The sequence below is a fragment of the Oncorhynchus masou genome, chromosome 30, assembly GCF_036934945.1.
Source record: "Oncorhynchus masou masou isolate Uvic2021 chromosome 30, UVic_Omas_1.1, whole genome shotgun sequence".
Classification (NCBI taxonomy): Eukaryota; Metazoa; Chordata; class Actinopteri; order Salmoniformes; family Salmonidae; genus Oncorhynchus; species Oncorhynchus masou.
The window spans coordinates 71392294-71413091 of NC_088241.1; the positions used below are offsets into that span (position 1 = coordinate 71392294).

The 20798-nt window shown below is 43.4% G+C and overlaps 1 protein-coding gene across 1 annotated transcript in view; it reads right to left on the reverse strand.

The window, feature by feature from the left end:
• Positions 1-10031: 10031 nt before the first annotated feature.
• LOC135522970 (cysteine/serine-rich nuclear protein 2-like) overlaps positions 10032-20798 on the reverse strand; it is a 31142-nt gene continuing 20375 nt past the window's right edge. The window contains exons 3-5 of the mRNA XM_064949698.1: positions 12024-12289; positions 11562-11855; positions 10032-11360 (exon numbers count right to left, since the gene is read on the reverse strand). Coding sequence (XP_064805770.1) covers positions 10230-11360; positions 11562-11855; positions 12024-12289 — 1691 coding nt within the window. The 3' untranslated portion in view covers positions 10032-10229. The remainder of the gene's footprint in view (positions 11361-11561; positions 11856-12023; positions 12290-20798) is intronic.

A 20798-nucleotide genomic window follows, 5' to 3' on the forward strand; every position in this document is an offset into this window, starting at 1 on the left:
ACAGACTCTACCCTGTATGCAGCCAGGCTAAAGTAACAAACAGAGACGACGTGCCAGACGCATCGAGCGGTGTGGATTCACAGCCTGGAGCAAAGATGTGAGTCCACTCTGTGTTCGATTAGTATGAAAAGCTAAAAAGGTACAAATCGTCTTCACACTTGAAAAAGGCAACTGACAAATTATTTTTTAAAGTCAAAAGTATTTTTTTGTACACGTGATTTTTTTCACCTGCCCAGTGTGAGTCAACAGGTCATTTGAAAGCTTGTTAAAGTCATTTTTACACGTGTTCTTTACACCTGTCCATTGACAGGTGATTTGAATGCTTATGTCCACCAGGGGGAGTCAAAGCCATCCACCCAGCTCCCTGCACCAGGGAAAGGAGGGGAGAGGGCCGGAGAGGGGTGGGGCGAGGGCCGGAGAGGGGTGGGGGCACCTCAGCCAGCTTCTTGCCTCAGTCAAGTCAAATACTCTCAGAATAAGGCTGGAACGTAAATGTTTTGGGTCTGAAGACATTCTGAATGTATTGTATTTGAAACAGCTACAAAACTCTGCAATTCAGACAGCATTTTTGTCATATTACTACCATGATTCTGGTAACATTTAGCTAAATACTTATAACATCTCTGGGCCATCATTCAGCATCACCTTACACATTTTTCAGTCTTTATGGTCTCATTACAACAATTATTTATTCATTTATGGCTTTGAAAATAAATTCCGCTTCTCCACATTATAATGAATGGTGGCTAACTTGAAAATAGGCTGCTGTGACTAAATCATTGATAACTATGAAACTTTTTAAATAAGTCTCCTTGTTCTGTGGGACATTTGGTGTATTTATCATCCAGGGTACCATGAGATAATGAAGCATATTTAAATACTGCCCATCCTGTCTCAGTATACCACAAAATGCATAGCGGTATGACCAGATGGTGAAGCGTGACTCATCACTCCAGAGAACGCGTTTCCACTGCTCCAGAGTCGTCTGTCAGACTGCCAGATGGTGAAGCGTGACTCATCACTCCAGAGAACGCATTTCCACTGCTCCAGAGTCCAATGGGGATGAGTTTCACACCACTCCAGCCAGCGCTTGGCATTGCGCATGGAGATCTTAGGCTTGTGTGTGGCTGCTCGGCCATACAAACCCATTTACAAGCAAAAACTAAAGCAGGAAGCAGCAGTGACTCGCTAAATACAAAAGTGGTCAGAAGACACAGACGCTAAGCAACAGCACTTTTGCTAGCACAGACTGGAATATGTTTTGCGGTTCTTCCGATGGCATTGAGGAGTACACCACATCAGTCACTGGCTTCATCAATAAGTGCATCGATGACGTCGTCCCCACAGTGACTGTACGTACATACCCCAACCAGAAGCCATGGATTACAGGCAGCATCTGCACTGAGCTAAATGGTAGAGCTGCCAATTTTAAGGAGCGGAAGCTTATAAAAAATACCAATATGCCCGCTGACAAACCATCAAACAGGCAAAGCGTCAAAACAGGACGAAGATTGAATCGTACTACATCGGCTCCACTCGTCGAATGTGGCAGGGCATCAAAACTATTACAGACTACAAAGGGAAGCACAGCCACGAGCTTCCCAGTGACACGAGCCTACCAGACGAGCTAAATCACTTCTATGCTCGCTTCGAGGCAAGCAACACTGAAGCATGCATGAGAGCATCAGCTGTTCCAGATGACTGTGTGATCACGCTCTCTGTAGCTGATGTGAGTAAGACCTTTAAAACCTCTTAGAGATCGGGCTACTTTTTTCAACATTCTGTTAAAAATCGCGCAACATTTCAACGTCCTGCTACTCATGCCAGGAATATAGTATATGCATATGATTAGTATGTGTGCATAGAAAACACTCTGATGTTTCTAGAACTGGTTCAATGGTGTCTGTGACTATAACAGAACGAATTCTGTGGTCAAAATCGCCAGAAAACCTGGTCACTAAATCGACTGAGAAAAAATCAATCCGCCAGTCCATGTCTATTGGAAGGAAAAATACTTAAGGCTGAGAATACAGTTCCTATAGCTTCCACACGATGTCGCCAGTGTTGTGATTTCGATTCAACTAAATCGTTGGTCATCTGAGTAATAGCCACATCCGGTTGTCAAGTCCACAGCTGTAAACAATGGAACCGGAGAAGTTGACTACGTTTCCCAAACTTGTGCCTATTGAATACAGATCGCTCCGTGATCAATTTGATCATTTATTAACGTTTAGTAATACCTAAAGTTGGATTACAGAAGTAGTTTGAAGTGTTTTGTCAAAGTTTATAGGCAACTTTTTTAATTTAAAAAAATAACGTTGCGTTTAAAAAATGTGTTTTTACTGGATCTGACGGTCTTCATAAATTGACATTTTGGGTACACAAGGACCGATTTAATCGAAAAAAAGACCCAATTGTGATGTTTTTGGGACATATAGGAGTGCCAACAAAGAATCTTGTCAAAGGTAATGAACGTTTCATATTTTATTTATGCGTTTTGTGTAGTGCCGGCTACGCTAATTCCTTTGTTTACGTCCCCTTCTGGTATTTCGGCGTGTTGCCTGCTATCAGATAATAGCTACTCATGCTTTCGCCGAAAAGCATTTTACAAATCTGACTCGTTGGCTAGATTCACAACGAGTGTACCTTGAATTGACTACCCTGCATGTGAATTTTAATGAACGTTTGAGTTTTAACGAGTGCTATTAGCATTTGGCGTAGCGCATTTGCATTTATTGTTGGCAGGGGGTGCGGTTGCGTCCCTGGTGGGCCAGACAGGTTAAACAGGTCAATATTCACAAGGTCACAGGGCCAGACAGATTACCAGGACGTGTACTCCGAGCATGTGCTGACCAACTGGCAAGTGTCTTCACTGACATTTTCAACCTGTCCCTGACTGAATATAATACCAACAATAATACCAACATGTTTCAAGCAGACCCCCATAGTGCCTGTGTCCAAGAACACTAAGGGTGCCTGCCTAAATGACTACCGACCCGTAGCACTCACGTCTGTAGCCATGAAGTGCTTTGAAAGGCTGATCAGGCTCACATCAAAACCATTATCCCAGAAACCCTAGACCCACTCCAATTTGCATACCTCCCCAGCAGATTATGAAATCTCTATTGCACTCCAGCACTTCCCCTTCCCACTTGGACAAAAGGAACACATATGTGAGAATTCCATTCATTGACTACAGCTCAGCGTTTGACACATCGTGACCACAAAGCTCATCACTAAGCTAAGGGCGCTGGGACTAAACACCTCCCTCTGCAACTAGATCCTGGACTTCCCGACGGGCCGCCCCCAGGTGGTAAGGGTAGGTAACAACACATCTGCCACACTGATGCTACACCTACTGGAGAGCTCTTTGTCTAGACACATTCAGCATCGTTCCTCAAACCTTAGCCCCACCCATCTCTTTAATTATTCACGTGAGGCCATGTGGTAAACACACGCTATATCAAATCAAATCCAGGTTTATTTGTCACATGATAGAGAAGGTGTAAATAGCACAGTGAAGTGGTTACTTGCATAGTATCAAAAACAGAATGTGTCCAGAAAATAGTTTAGCAATATTAGATGACACTTACCTGACACACTTGTCTAAATTGATGGGTCATGTGAAGGAAACGCAATAACCACCCCCAGCCACATCTAGCTAAGTGGAAGGGTCACTATTGTCTAGACAAAAACACGTGTTCATGAAATACAATAGATGGCTGTAATCCCCCCAAGACACACCTGGCTAATTTGATGGGTCATGTTGTAATTCGGCCGAAGTGGAGTCTTTTGTTTAGACATGTAGCTAGCTAGCTGAACAATGAACCAAAATCCCAACTCATACTACTACCACCAATACAAACATTTCCATATCTGTAGTGTGAATCTGCAGGTAGCTGAAGCTAACAAACTAGGTTCAATGTTAGCTAGCTAAGGTTAGGCTATAACTAGCAATGCAAATGGACTTCTCATTCGAGTAATATTAATACACATAGCATATATGTAATGTTGGCTTCCTAGCTAATATTTGCTAGCTAGCTAACAGTACACTTTAACTTGAAATAAAATTTACTTTCTGACAAAATTAAAAACTTATATCTGAAAATGTAGCTAGACTCTTACTCGTTCATATACATGGATGAGCGCGTCACACAGACTGGAACCATCTAACTCTGTTCTGTTTGTAGCTACATCTTGTTTGGCCAGCGTTGTCAAGTCACTCCGGTTCACACTGACCATGGCATGTGCAGAAAGTAGCCCATCACTTTCTCCAACTGCTCTGCCGCCTGCTACATTCAGGGCATCAATGTTGATGAGAAAAGTAGCAAAACTTTTGCAGTTCTCGATGACTAACATATCTTTAAAAACGGCGCGGTAGAAAGGACTGTCAACATTTAGTAAACAGCTCACGTTATATACACAGAAGCATGCTTACATAGCAGACCTATCAAAACTCATCTCCCGGCATGTCCGGCCCACCCATTATCTCAGCCAATCATGGATAGCGGGAAGGTTCCTGACTTTTTCCATGGCTAAACCAACTAGGCTCGTAATTTAACAATTTAATTTGTATTTATGGATTGAATACATGTTTGTTATTAAGGCACATGAACGTTCACATGTTCCAGAAGGCCTTTCTGCCAAAAAACTGGTTTAGATATTTTTATTTTTTATGTTTACATTCAAATGCCTTTTCTTCAAATGCAGTCGCAAAAACCATCAAGCGCTATGATGTAACTTGGCTCTCATGAGGACCGCCACAGGAAAGGAAGACCTGTGGTAAAAAATAAAGACAAACCCTTGAATGAGTAGGTGTGTACAAACTTGACTGGTACTGTATGTCTCCAACTCTAAATGACTCTAGTGACTCAAAGATAAAACCATGAGCTGAACACTGATGTTTTCTACTGTTGTTGGACTGTAAAAGTCAACTCAACAAAGCAAGCATCAACTGACCCAGAAAAAGGCCAGCTAGGGTGAATGGGTACAAATCTGATGGGGTCAAAAAGTTTGGTAGAGGTTGAACACTAAAGAAAAATAACAATGTCCTTAAAATGGAAATAGATGTACAAATGTACAAAACCTCTACAGGATTGGTGGGTCCCCCTCAGGACAGTTGAGCTAACATATGCTAATGCAATTAGCATGAGCTTGTAAGTAACAAGGACATTCCCAGGATATAGACATATCTGATATTGGCAGAAAGCTTAAATTCTTGTTAATCTAACTGCACTGTCCAATTTACAGTAGCTATTACAGTGAAATAATACCATGCTATTGTTTGTGGAGAGTGCACAATTATGAACTTGAAAAGTTATTAAAAAAACAATTAGGCACATTCGGGCTGTCTTGATACAAATTTTAACAGAAATGTAATGGTTCATTGGATTAGTCTAAAACTTTGCACATACACTGATGCCTTCTAGTGCCCAAAATCTAAATTGCAGCTGGGCTGGAATAATACATTATGGCCTTTCTCTTGCATTTTAAAGATGGTACAAAAAAATACATGGTTTCTTCTTTGTATTATCTTTTACCAGATCTAATGTGTTATATTCTCCCACATTCCTTTTATATTTCCACAAACTTCAAAGTGTTTCCTTTCAAATGGTATCAAGAGTACGCATATCCTTGCTTCAGGTCCTGAGCTACAGGCAGTTAGATTTGGGTATGTCATTTTAGGAAATCTGATGGGGTCAAAAAGTTTGGTAAAGGTTGAACACTAACGATTAATAACAATGTCCTTAAAATGTCGAATAGATGTATAAAATTAAAAAAAGTCAAGGATTTAAGAAATAAAATGTTTCTTTTTATTTTGAAGGGACAAACTGTAAAAAAGGACTTTTCAGTTAAAGAGTGACAATGAGAAAACAAAGCCGCTTGTGTGTCCTGTTGGTGGCAATATAAAACCCCATCAGGTGTCTGTCCTGTTGGTGGCAATATAAAACCCCATCAGGTGTCCTGTTGGTGGCAAAATAAAACCCCATCAGGTGTCCTGTTGGTGGCAAAATAAAACCCCATCAGGTGTCCTGTTGGTGGCAATATAAAACCCCATCAGGTGTCCAGTTGGTGGCAATATAAAACCCCATCAGGTGTCCTGTTGGTGGCAATATAAAACCCCATCAGGTGTCCTGTTGGTGGCAATATAAAACCCATAAAAGTCAGCAAATTAAGTCAGATAACAGAAGAATACATGTTCACTGTTCAACGTATAGAACAATCAGACAACATATAGACAGTATGAATGGGAGCATCATATGCATAACTCCTACACCCATCAAACTCAACTCAGGACCTCCAAGCCAGATCCACTGCCTTTTTTCATTGTTCCCCTCTAAATCAGGGACTGATTTAGACCTGGGTTACGAGGTGTGTGCAATTATCCTGTAGAACAGTAAACCAGCAGGCTCTGGAACTGGTAGGGTAAGAGTTGAATACCCCTGTCCTATAGGAGGCTCACTATAGGCTGGCTGTAGAACTGGTAGGGCGAGAGTCCTATAGGCTGTAGAACTGGTAGGGCGAGAGTCCTATAGGCTGTAGAACTGGTAGGGCGAGAGTCCTATAGGCTGTAGAACTGGTAGGGCGAGAGTCCTATAGGCTGTAGAACTGGTAGGGCGAGAGTCCTATAGGCTGTAGAACTGGTAGGGTTTACATTCAAATGAGCAGTCCTATAGGCTGTAGAACTGGTAGGGCGAGAGTCCTATAGGCTGTAGAACTGGTAGGGCGAGAGTCCTATAGGCTGTAGAACTGGTAGGGCAAGAGTCCTATAGGCTGTAGAACTGGTAGGGCAAGAGTCCTATAGGCTGTAGAACTGGTAGGGCAAGAGTCCTATAGGCTGTAGAACTGGCAGGGCAAGAGTCCTATAGGCTGTAGAACTGGCAGGGCAAGAGTCCTATAGGCTGTAGAACTGGCAGGGTAAGAGTCCTATAGGCTGTAGAACTGGTAGGGTAAGAGTCCTATAGGCTGTAGAACTGGTAGGGTAAGAGTCCTATAGGCTGTAGAACTGGTAGGGTAAGAGTCCTATAGGCTGTAGATCTGGTAGGGTAAGAGTCCTATAGGCTGTAGAACTGGTAGGGTAAGAGTCCTATAGGCTGTAGAACAGGTAGGGTAAGAGTCCTATAGGCTGTAGAACAGGTAGGGTAAGAGTCCTATAGGCTGTAGAACAGGTAGGGTAAGAGTCCCATAGGCTGTAGAACTGGTAGGGTAAGAGTCCTATAGGCTGTAGAACTGGTAGGGTAAGAGTCCTATAGGCTGTAGAACTGGTAGGGTAAGAGTCCTATAGGCTGTAGAACTGGTAGGGTAAGAGTCCTATAGGCTGTAGAACAGGTAGGGTAAGAGTCCTATAGGCTGTAGAACTGGTAGGGTAAGAGTCCTATAGGCTGTAGAACAGGTAGGGTAAGAGTCCTATCAGGTGTAGAACTGGTAGGGTAAGAGTCCTATAGGCTGTAGAACAGGTAGGGTAAGAGTCCTATAGGCTGTAGAACTGGTAGGGTAAGAGTCCTATAGGCTGTAGAACAGGTAGGGTAAGAGTCCTATAGGCTGTAGAACAGGTAGGGTAAGAGTCCTATAGGCTGTAGAACAGGTAGGGTAAGAGTCCTATAGGCTGTAGAACAGGTAGGGTAAGAGTCCTATAGGCTGTAGAACTGGTAGGGTAAGAGTCCTATAGGCTGTAGAACTGGTAGGGTAAGAGTCCTATAGGCTGTAGAACTGGTAGGGTAAGAGTCCTATAGGCTGTAGAACAGGTAGGGTAAGAGTCCTATAGGCTGTAGAACTGGTAGGGTAAGAGTCCTATAGGCTGTAGAACAGCGTAGGATGGGATATGTACCTCAGGCTTGTTGCATAATATCGCATTTTGTTTTTCTCCACAAAACCTTGATATTTGATCATTTCATTTACAATAGAATGTGATCTCGGTCACATCCAGACTATTTAGAGTACAATCATATGGATATTTTCTAATTAATTTTAGTTTAAGCGTCATTTTATAGTCCAAAACAATCTAACTGGTGAAAAATACTATACAGCAATAGCATTCATAATCGGCATCTCTATAAGTCATATATTAAAGATTTCAATATTTCTAAAAAAAATTATGCAATTTGTATTTTCTTAATAAAATAATTAATTTGTCAGTGATACAGATGATATACTTTTTCTTTCAATCTACATCAATTAGTTAGAAAATATTAGTGTGATTCTCTATGGTAACATTATAGGCAGAAATATCTATAGACCCATAGTACAAACAGCTCAAATGGAAGCACTGTGCTCAGGGATGGAAGTTAAATTACATATTCAGACTGGGCTAGTAGAAAATGTGCCAAAAACACAGGTACTGAGTAACAACAACATCCCTCGTTCTCTTATAGCCCAATGTCATAAATTAGATAACATCTGAAATAATTACAAAAAATGTAACCAAAATGTAATATGTAAACATATTAAAATGATACAAGCCCAGTCGAAAACATTTCCTGTTTTATCTATATTTCCACACTAGGAGGTTGGAATAACACTGTGGAATGATGATAGTGCCCTTTAAGTGTAAGAACGGTTTGAAAAGACCGGCTGAAATGTAAGCCTCTTTTGTTGAGATTGACTTTTGTCCTTCCATGGTCACCATGCAGTAAATGAGTTAATAGACCAATAAGAAAGAGTTCCAAACCTCTCTGCCAATAACAGCTAATGTTCTGTTTTCCCCTCCCCACTCAGACCACTCCCAGACAGCCAGAGCTACAATCTTGCCCTTTGCTAAGAATGCATTTTGTCCTTCTCTGTGACCATTTTAATTGACAACAATCCCAGTAAGGTACTTAATTATTGCCCAGAAATTATTTGATATTGAGATAAAAACAGCTGCATTGGACCGTTAAATCATTTTGCAATGGATTTAGCTTTTAAATAATCCCATTTTCCCCAAATCCCAACAATGTCTCTGAGCAGAGCAGGGATATTACGGATAAGGGAATGTACCTCAAGTGGCCCTCTATGTCCTAATAGTGCCCCCCGGGCTCCCATCAATGTTTTATTACCTTTAATTTAACCAGGCAAGTCAGTTAAGAACAAATTCTGATTTTCAATGACGACCTAGGAACAGTGGGTTAACTGCCTGTTCAGGGGCAGAATGACAGATTTGTACCTTGTCAGATCGGGGATTTGAACTTGCAACTGTCTGGTTACTAGTCCAACGCTCTAACCACTAGGCTACCCTGCCACCCCAATAGGGTGCCATAGGGCTCTGGTCTGAAATAGTGCACTATATATAGGGAATAGGGTGCCAAAGGGCTCTGGTCTAAAGTAGTGCACTATATAGGGAATAGGGTTCTTTAGGGCTCTGGTCTAAAGTAGTGCACTATATAGGGAAAAGGGAGCCATTTGGGACAAAGTCACTGATACCTAAAGTAAGATTGCATTTCCAGGTTATAAAAATCAAACTGCTGCTTGAACCTACGTTTAGCAGGCTTTTTTATCTGAAAATAAATTGAAAATCATAAAATAAAAAAACAAATTACAAGTAGAAGTCAATCATAGATGGAGAACCAGGAAGTCATGGTTCATCAATCATCAGTTTCACAGATAAAGTGCTGACCAAGGGGCTTACGGAGGGACTGCTGTACCATACCAGAGCCTTGGGCACCATTATGGGGGCCTCTAGCTTTCGGATGAAACACAGGGGTTGACCCCCCCCCCTAACTGGGTCAACTGGGACAGAGCACAGAGACGTAATGGGAAACGGGGTTATGAGGACATTGTGATTCTAGTGGGGGTTTGTCTGTGTGTCTGTGTGTGTGTAAACGTAACACAGTGTTTCAATGGCCACAACGGTCTGCTTCCTAAAGCTAGAAAAAGTCCCTGAGGTTGACATTCAGCAACGTTTAAAGATTCCCTACTGACCATGTCCCCAAACAGAACAGCAACTAGCACCAGTTACCCTCTGTGTTTCTGTGTTGTGTTAGTGTGGAGGGGCAGGCTTGGCTCCAGCACACGGCATCAGCGTATGGTCACAGATACATGACTCAGATTACACAATCGAGCGTTCACGTTTATGTTAGTCTCACATTCTTTTTTCCAAATTAAATGTTCACTGCCATTTCATACAGCAATAATTACCAACTGCTTTTGCTAAGATTTGGAAGGCAAGAACAGAATATCATTAACAATAGATAGGGGAGCGAGAAATCACAGCTTCTTCCAACAGCAGTGTACCTACCGTCCCCCCTAATTCACTACATAGCCCAGAACACAGTTGGCAGTTCAGGTCCGGTTGATTGTCTGAACGTTGCAGGGGGTTCTGGGACAGATTCTGACAGACCAATCAGAGACTCCAGGAGACAGGCCCCAGGGTCACTGGTCTGTGATTGGCTGCTGGGGTAACTCGGCAACTGGAAGTGAAAGAAGCTGTCCATGTGTTGGTATTCCTTCAGGGAGTTGTAGAGGGAGGAAGGACCCAGACAGAAACCATCAAAGAACTCCAGGTCAGACTCTGAGGACAGGCTGGCAGCGGTGCCATCTACTGAGGAAGAGGGGGTGTTGGGGCAGTCTACTGAGGAAGAGGGGGTGTTGGGGCAGTCTACTGAGGAAGAGGGGGTGTTGGGGCAGTCTACTGAGGAAGAGGGGGTGTTGGGGCAGTCTACTGAGGAAGAGGGGGTGTTGGGGCAGTCTACTGAGGAAGAGGGGGTGTTGGGGCAGTCTACTGAGGAAGAGTGGGTGTTGGGGACACTGCAGCCGCTGTGGTGGAACAGAGCGTTGCCTTGGTTAGCGTTATCATCTAACAGTTGTGTTATGGCCATGGCCCGGTTGTCTCTGTGAACCTCTAGATTGTTATTATCCTCTTGGAAGTCTGCCGTAATAAACCCTGTCAACATCCACGGCTGTTGCTGTAGACGTTGCTCGGGGCAGCAGCGGTTGTCATTGACAATGCGGTTGTTTACATTGTAGTCGTCGATGTCACTGAAGCTGAGGATGCGGCTCAGTCCATTCTCATCCACATCATCCAGCAGAGGGCCATCCTCCCGGGAGCGCCGCCCTAGCCCCACCACTGAGTATTCACTCCCCCCAGAGGAGGCAGAGGAGTCGGTCATGTCGCTACTACAGCTGTTCTCCCTGACCGCCGCCAGCTTTGAGATGAAGTGGAAGGAGGAGCGATTGGACAAGGGGTTGTAGTAGTGACATGGGGCGGTCTCTTCCAGGTCCTCTTCCTCTGGTCCAGACGTCTCCTCCAGTCTCTTCTCCAGCTCTAGCTTCATGATGGTGTGGATGTAGTGGGTCTGAACCCGGCTGGAGTTGAACTCTTTACGACCTTCCAGGTTACCGCAGCCATCCTTAGTGCAGCCGCAGGGAAATGACGAGTGGTCCATCTGGGGAGAGAAGAGGACGTAAAAAAAAATATATCAGGTTCTGCTTTGTCCCTGAGGGTTCAGAATATTATATTACAGTGGACAAATAACCAACTCATATTGTTATGAATATAAAGTATTTAAAACATGAGGTCAGTTTACTATTAACATTGAAGTTGAATAAATGTTCATATGTGAGTTTTCATTAGTAAAGTGTCTTACCTGACACTTGATTCCTGCCACGCTGCAGGCGCAGGTCTCTGGCTCACAGAACCCCTGGCAGTCACACCCACAATCCTCCCTGGACACTCTGAGCTGCTGCAGCTGTCTCTTCTCCTCCTTCTCCACCTTCACCCCCGCAGCCTTTAGCAGGGCATGTCTCCTCTTGGAGGGGTAGGGGTGGAGGAAGGAGCCGTCGTCTAGGTTACAGCTGCTAATGTCCATCGCGTCCTCTGGGATGTCGTCGACGGTGAGGCGGTCAGCCTCCTCTGACTCCACCGTGCCTCCCTGAGTCAGCTGGGAGAGACGGGGGATCATTGTGATACACGTATACATGTTCTCAGGAAGTTAGAATCAACTCCCAACTAGACATCACTACATTAGCTAACCCAGACATGGGGAACTTTGTGTCTCGTCTCCCTGTACTCAGTCAAGGCCTCAATACATACATCTCCCAGGTCTGACCTTCTGTTTGAGAGCATCCAGTTTCTCCTCTCGGAGGCGGTCGAGGAGTTTCTCCCGACGGAGGGTGTGTTGCTCCACAGCGTATTCATCCAGGGTGTACCTGCGGAGGGCGCTGTGGCTCTGCATCATGCCCAGGGAACAGCCCCCCCTACTGGGCACGCTGCTGAAGCCCTGGCACCGCGGGAACAGGAACACTGTCAGCATGTCAAAGGTCACGTTGCCCCGCCCGCCCTGCTCACACTTAGCCTTCTTCAGGATGGACTTAGCTGGAGAGACAGGAAGAGAAAGAGAAGAAAAGAGAGAGTGGGAGAGAGGGGGAGAGACTGGTGTTATCACACTGGTCAATCCTCAAGAGATTTGAAGAACAAGAGACATTCACAGTGTTAACTCACCTCCTGACAAGCTTTAATGCCATACAACTCTCATTCTGGGACCTCCAACTGCTCTTAAATGCTAGTAAAACTAAATGCATGCTCTTCAACCGATTGCTGTCCGTACCCACCCACCCGACCAGCATCACTACTCTGGACGGTTCTGACTTAGAATATGTGGACAACTATAAATACCTGGGTGTCTGGTTAGACTGTAAACTCTCCTTCCAGACTCACATTAAACATCTCCAATCCAAAAATAAATCTAGAATTGGCTTCCTATTTTGCAACAAAGCATCCTTCACTCATGCTGCCAAACATACCATCCTACCGATCCTTGACTTCGGCGATGTCATTTACAAAATAGCCTCCAACACTCTACTCAACAAATTGAATGCAGTCTATCACAGTGCCATCCGTTTTGTCACCAAAGCCCCATATACCACCCACCACTGTGACCTGTACGCTCTCGTTGGCTGGCCCTCGTTTCATATCCGTCGCCAGACCCACTGGCTCCAGGTTCTATAAGTCTCTGCTAGGTAAAGCCCCGCCTTATCTCAGCTCACTGGTCACCATAACAACACCCACCAGTAGCATGCGCTCCAGCAGGTATATCTCACTGGTCATCCCCAAAGCCAAGACCTCCTTTGGCCGCCTTTCCTTCCAGTTCTCTGCTGCCAATGACTGGAACGAATTGCAAAAATCACTGAAGCTGGAGACTCATATCTCCATCATTAGCTGTCAGAGCAGCTCACATATCACTGCACCTGTACATAGCCCATCTGTAAATAGCCCACCCACCCAATCTACCTACCTCATCCCCAATACTGTATTTTTTTTTTTTGCTCCTTTGCACCTCAGCATCTCTACTTGCACATTCATCTTCTGCACATCTATCACTCCAGTGTTTAATTGCTAAATTGTAATTATTCTGCCACTACGGCCTATTTATTGCCTTACCTCCTTAATCTTACATCATTTGCACACAATGTATATATATTTTTCTATTGTGTTATTGACTGTATGTTTGTTTATTCCATGTGTAACTCTGTGTTGTTGTTTTTTGCTCACTGCTTTGCTTCATCTTGGCCAGGGCGCAGTTAAATAAAGGTGAAAAAAACTAACAGGAACTGCAGTTCAAGTCACAAAGCAACTGCACTCCCCTCTATTGCCACTAGATGGAACCATGCATCAGATAACATGGAGGAGAGGCTGGTGAAACATCAGGACTGTTGAACAGAGTGACACCACAGAAGAAATGTTTTGAAAAGGAAACAGGTTGGTATTAGGAGGAGAGAGTGAGGGAGGGAGTGGAGGAAGGGAGACAGGGTTAGTAGACGGTCCAGCCATATGTTTCTATACAGACAGACAGTAGACAGTCCAACCATATGTTTCTATACAGACAGACAGTAGACAGTCCAACCATGTGTTTCTATACAGACAGTAGACAGTCCAACCATATGTTTCTATACAGACAGACAGTAGACAGTCCAACCATATGTTTCTATACAGACAGACAGAAGACAGTCCAACCATATGTTTCTATACAGACAGACAGAAGACAGTCCAACCATATGTTTCTATACAGACAGACATTAGACAGTCCAACCATATGTTTCTATACAGACAGTAGACAGTCCAATCATATGTTTCTATACAGACAGACAGTAGACAGTCCAATCATATGTTTCTATACAGACAGACAGTAGACAGTCCAATCGATGTTTCCTACAGGGATGTTTTTTTTCTATATTTAAGACATAAGTTCCTAACACCACCGAACATAAGTTCTTGGGGTGGCAGGTAGCCTAATGGTTAGAGCATTGGACTGGTAACCGAAAGGTTTCAAGATCAGATCCCTGAGCTGACAAGGTAAAAATCTGTCGTTCTGCCCATTAACAAGGGCGTCATTGAAAATAAGAATTTGAACTTAACGGAGTTGCCTAGTAAAATAAATAAAATTAAGTGAACATATTTTAAACACATTGTAATATATCTATTATATCTTTATTTGTGACAAATTTTACTTCACTACATTCATAAAGAAAATAATGTACTTTTTACTCCATACATTTTCCCTGACACCCAAAAGTACTTGTAAAATGGTCCAATTCACACACTTAACAGAGAACATCCCTCGTCATCCCTACTGCCTCTGATCTGGAGGACTCACTTAACAGAGAACATCCCTGGTCATCCCTACTGCCTCTGATCTGGAGGACTCACTAAACAGAGAACATCCCTCGTCATCCCTACTGCCTCTGATCTGGAGGACTCACTTAACAGAGAACATCCCTGGTCATCCCTACTGCCTCTGATCTGGTGGACTCACTAAACAGAGAACAGCAGAATCCCATAATCTATTCTCTAACCACTGGGCTTACATGGTAGGTGCTAACCTGCAATCTAACCACTGGATTTACATGGTAGGTGCTAACCTGCAATCTAACCACTGGGTTTACATGGTAGGTGGTAACCTGCAATCTAACCACTGGATTTACATGGTAGGTGGTAACCTGCAATCTAACCACTGGATTTACATGGTAGGTGGTAACCTGCAATCTAACCACTGGGGTTACATGGTAGGTGGTAACCTGCCATCTAACCACTGGGTTTACATGGTAGGTGCTAACCTGCCACCTAACCACTGGGTTTACATGGTAGGTGCTAACCTGCCATCTAACCACTGGGTTTTCATGGTAGGTTCTAACCTGCCATCTAACCACTGGGTTTACATGGTAGGTGCTAACCTCCCATCTAACCACTGGGTTTACATGGTAGGTGGTAACCTGCCATCTCACCACTGGGTTTACATGGTAGGTGCTAACCTGCCATCTAACCACTGGGCTTACATGGTAGGAGCTAACCTAATATAATATATGCTATTTAGCAGACGTTTCTGTCCAAAGCAACTTCCAGTCATACGTGCACACACCTGGTGTCCTGCTAGATTCTGGCCAGCCACAACATCACACACCTGCCTGGTGTCCTGCTAGATTCTGGCCAGCCACAACATCATAGATCACACACCTGCTGTCCTGCTAGATTCAGGCAGTGGGTTACGGTGACCTGTGACAGTGGGTGATGGTGCTGGTAGGTCAAAGTTTAATACATGGAATGGGGGGTGGTATATTGTATATCTTAAATGTATGCCTACATTCTGATTAGATCTGTTCAATATCACTTAACCTTCCATTTCTTAAACAGTTGTCTGGGACAGTGAGCTAGCAGCAGCTACTCTTCCTGGGGTTTATTATCAATCAACATTAGTTCCTGCCAAGGCAGCAGCTTCTCTTCCAGGGGTTTATTATCAATCCCTATTAGTTCTTGCCAAGTCAGCAGCTACTCTTCCTGGGGTTTATTATGGATCCTCATTAGTTCCTGCCAAGGCAGCAGCTACTCTTCCTGGGGTTTATTGTGGATCCCCATTAGTTCTTGCCAAGTCAGCAGCTACTCTTCCTGGGGTTTATTATGGATCCTCATTAGTTCCTGCCAAGGCAGCAGCTACTCTTCCTGGGGTTTATTATGGATCCTCATTAGTTCCTGCCATGGCAACAGCTACTCTTCCTGGGTTTTATTATCAATCCCTATTAGTTCTTGCCAAGGCAGCAGCTACTCTTCCTGGGGTTTATTGTGGATCCCCATTAGTTCTTGCCAAGTCAGCAGCTACTCTTCCTGGGGTTTATTATGGATCCTCATTAGTTCCTGCCAAGGCAGCAGCTACTCTTCCTGGGGTTTATTATGGATCCCATTAGTTCCTGTCAAGGCAGCAGCTACTCTTCCTGGGGTTTATTATGGATCCTCATTAGTTCTTGCCAAGTCAGCAGCTACTCTTCCTGGGGTTTATTATGGATCCCATTAGTTCCTGTCAAGGCAGCAGCTACTCTTCCTGGGGTTTATTATGGATCCTCATTAGTTCCTGCCAAGTCAGCAGCTACTCTTCCTGGGGTTTATTATGGATCCTCATTAGTTCTTGCCAAGTCAGCAGCTACTCTTCCTGGGGTTTATTATGGATCCCATTAGTTCCTGTCAAGGCAGCAGCTACTCTTCCTGGGGTTTATTATGGATCCTCATTAGTTCCTGCCAAGGCAGCAGCTACTCTTCCTGGGGTCCAGCAATACATTCACAGATCGTGTGCCCTCAAGCCCCTACTCCACATATATACAGTACACAACCCATGTGTACATGTGTGTATAGCGGGTATGCTATCGTGTGTGTGTGTGTGTGTCTCTCTCTCTCTCTGCGGATATTTTTGTGCTGCTTCACAGTCCCCGCCGTTCCATAAGGCCTTTTTTTATCTGTTTTTTTTATTTTATTTTACTGCTTGAGTCAGTTACTTGATGTGGAATAGAGTTCCATGTATTCATGGCTCTATGTAGTACTGTGGAATAAAGTTCCATGTAGTCATGTCTCTATGTAGTACTGTGTGCCTCATAGTATGTTCTGGACTTGGGGACTGTGAAGAGACCTCTGGTGGCATGTCTTGTGGGGTATGCATGAGTGTCTGAGCTGTGGTGCCAGTAGTTCAAACAGACAGCTCGGTGCATTCAACAAGTCAATACCTCTCACAAATGCAAGTAGTGATGAAGTCAATCTCTCCTCCACTGTGAGCCAGGAGAGATTGACATGCATATTATTAATATTAGCTCTCTGTGTGCATCCAAGGGCCAGCCGTGCTGCCCTGTTCTGAACAAATTACAATTTTCCTAAATCCTTTCTTTTGGCACCTGACCACACGACTGAACAGTAGTCCAGGTGCAACAAATCTAGGGCCTGTAGGACCTGCCTTGTTAAGAAGGTAGAAACTAGGACCTGTAGGACCCGCCTTGTTGATAGTGCTGTTAAGAAGGTAGAGCAGCGCTTTATTACAGAGACTTCTCGCCATCTTAGCTACTACTGCATCAATATGTTTTGACCATGACAGTTTACAATCCAGGGTTACTTCAAGCAGTTTAGTCACCTCAACTTGCTTAATTTCCACATGATTTATTACAAGATTTAGTGAATGATGTCCCAAATCAATGGTTTAAGTTGTTGAAATATTTAGGACTAACTTATTCCTCGCCACCCACTCTCAAACTAACTGCAGCTCTTTGTTAAGTGTTGCAGTCATTTCAGTCGCTGTAGTAGATGACATGTATAGTGTTGAGTCATCCACATACATAGACACTCTGGCTTTCCTCAAAGCCAGTGGGAATTCATTACTTTAAAAAAAGTAAAAGGGCCTAGAAAGCTGCCTTGGGGAATTCCTGATTCTACCAGGGTTATGTTGGTGAGGCTTCCATTAAAGAACCCTCTGTGTTCTGTTAGACAGGTAACACATTATCCACAATATAGCAGGGGGCTAGTAAAGCCATAACACAAGTTTTTCCAGCAGTAGACTATGATCGATAATGTCAAAAGCGGCAATGAAGTCTAACAAAACTGTCCCTACAATCTTTTCATCATCAATTTCTCTCAGCCAATCATGAGTCATTTGTGTAAGTGCTATGATTGTTGAATGTCCTTTCCTATAAGCGTGCTAAAGGTTTGTCAATTTGTTTACTGTAAAATAGCATTGTACCTGGTCAAACAATTTTTCCATAAGTTTACTACGGTTTGGTAACCGGCTGATTGGTCAGTTATTTGAGCCAGTAAAGGGGGCTTACTATTCTTGGGTAGCGGAATGACTAGCTTCCCTCCAGGCCTGAGGGCACACGCTCCATAGTCGGCTTAAATTGAAGATGTGGCAATATCGTCCTCTATTATCCTCAGTAATTCTCCATCCAGGTTGTCAGACCCTGGTGGCTTGTCATTGTTGATAGACAATATTTTCACCTCTTCCACACGTACTTTAGATAATTTGAAATTACAATGTTTCATAATTTCGTCAGTTATATCTGGATGTGTAGTGTCAGCATTTGCATGTTATGCCTACATTTGCTAATCTTTCCAATGGGAAAAAAAGTAATTAAAGTAGTTGGCAATATCATTTGGTTTTGTGATGAATGAGCCATCTGATTCAATGAATGATGGAGCCGAGTTTGCCTTTTTCCCCAGAATTTAACTTAAGGTGCTCCAAAGCTTTTTACTATCATTCATCATTCAATTCATAGTGTAGTTTATTTTTTTGTTGATTGTCTTGCTCCTCTTGCTGTGCTCCTTCGACTCTGCTGTCAGGTGGGGGAGCTCCGGGCAACACCGGCCAGTCGGGTAATAAGGTGGAGTTGCATCCAACAAGTGCAAATGCCATCAAGCCACCGGCGTAGAAAATGTAAACATTCCACTCTGCGTTTTCCTCAGTCTCTTACATAGACAGGCGACCTGCGTGATCAGTGAAGGCACCTCAACCTCAAGCCTATAATTCTCGGCAAGCAAACAATTACAGCATTGGAACTGAGGGACCTGGTTTGTCCTGAAACAAAACGTAGCAGCTCTGGAAACATTCATTTATTCATTCTTCAGTCAAAGAGGAGAAAACTCATCGGGGACTAACGAGCTTAATGGCTAACAGCTTAACATCTCTGTCAAGTCGACTTCAACATATCTGATAAGTGGGATTCTGGGACAACAAATAGCGGTCATTGCTGTTAAAAGCCGCGTCACGGAATCCATGCAAAAATAAGTTCTGTATTCATATTTAATGAATAGTGGTTTGTTTCAATCAAAAATAAGAAACCGAGTGTTTTCCAGCTGCGCACTCTGATGACGTGTTTTTTTCCTTCAGACTCCATGAAATGACTACCTCTTCCTAAATATTTGGTATTCACTGTAGGCCTTTATGGTCTCAAACTGGTCTTGAATGTACAAATAAATTAATTCATGACCTTTACCAGAGCTAGAACTCTGCCAGAGACTGTTAGCAGTAGCAACTGTTGTTTTCTCTGTAATTGATTATGGTGACTTGTTGTATATGCATGCAGCCTCCTCTGTCTTACAGAGACTGGACTCTGTTTATCATGCAGCCTTGTGCTTTATTACAAATGCCAAGTCACTTACCCACCATTGCACCTTGTACCAAATGGAAGGTTGGACCTCTATATGCACAGAAAGATACATTTGTACAGTGCCTTGCGAAAGTATTCGGCCCCCTTGAACTTTGCGACCTTTTGCCACATTTCAGGCTTCAAACATAAAAATATAAAACTGCATTTTTTTGTGAAGAATCAACAACAAGTGGGACACAATCATGAAGCGGAACGACATTTATTGGATATTTCAAACTTTTTTAACAAATCAAAAACTGAAAAATTGGGCGTGCAAAATTATTCAGCCCCCTTAAGTTAATACTTTGTAGCGCCACCTTTTGCTGCGATTACAGTTGTAAGTCACTTGGGGTGTGTCTCTATCAGTTTTGCACATCGAGAGACAGAAATTTTTTCCCATTCCGCTTTGCAAAACAGCTCGAGCTCAGTGAGGTTGGATGGAGAGCATTTGTGAACAGCAGTTTTCAGTTCTTTCCACAGATTCTCGATTGGATTCAGGTCTGGACTTTGACTTGGCCATTCTAACACCTGGATATGTTTATTTTTGAACCAGTCCATTGTAGATTTTGCTTTATGTTTTGGATCTACTGAGGAATCTGCCCTACCACTGAGGAAGTACAGTTCCCGCTCAGCCCAGTCAAAACTGTTCGCTGCTCTGGCCCCCCAATGGTGGAACAAACTCCCTCACGACGCCAGGACAGCGGAGTCAATCACCACCTTCCGGAGACACCTGAAACCCCACCTCTTTAAGGAATACCTAGGATAGGATAAAGTAATCCTTCTCACCCCCCCCCCTTAAATGATTTAGATGCACTATTGTAAAGTGGCTGTTCCACTGGATGTCATAAGGTGAATTCACCAATTTGTAAGTCGCTCTGGATAAGAGCGTCTGCCAAATGACTTAAATGTAATGTAAATGTAAATCACAGTGCAGATGCATTTATACGGAGACTTGATTACACACAGGTGGATTGTATTTATCATCATTAGTCATTTAGGTCAACATTGGATCATTCAGAGATCCTCACTGAACTTCTGGAGAGAGTTTGCTGCACTGAAAGTAAAGGGGCTGAATAATTTTGCACGCCCAATTTTTCAGTTTTTGATTTGTTAAAAAAGTTTGAAATATCCAATAAATGTCGTTCCACTTCATGATTGTGTCCCACTTGTTGTTGATTCTTCACAAAAAAATACAGTTTTATATCTTTATGCTTGAAGCCTGAAATGTGGCAAAAGGTCGCAAAGTTCAAGGGGGCCGAATACTTTCGCAAGGCACTGTATATATATATAAAAAAAGGCACGTCGGCGCCCAAAAATACAGAATTCCGATTGTTATGAAAACTTGAAATCGGCCATTCCGATTAATCGATCGACCTCTCGTCCAAACACACCAAGACAGTCGTGAAGATGAAGAGGGCACGACAACGCCTATTCCCCCT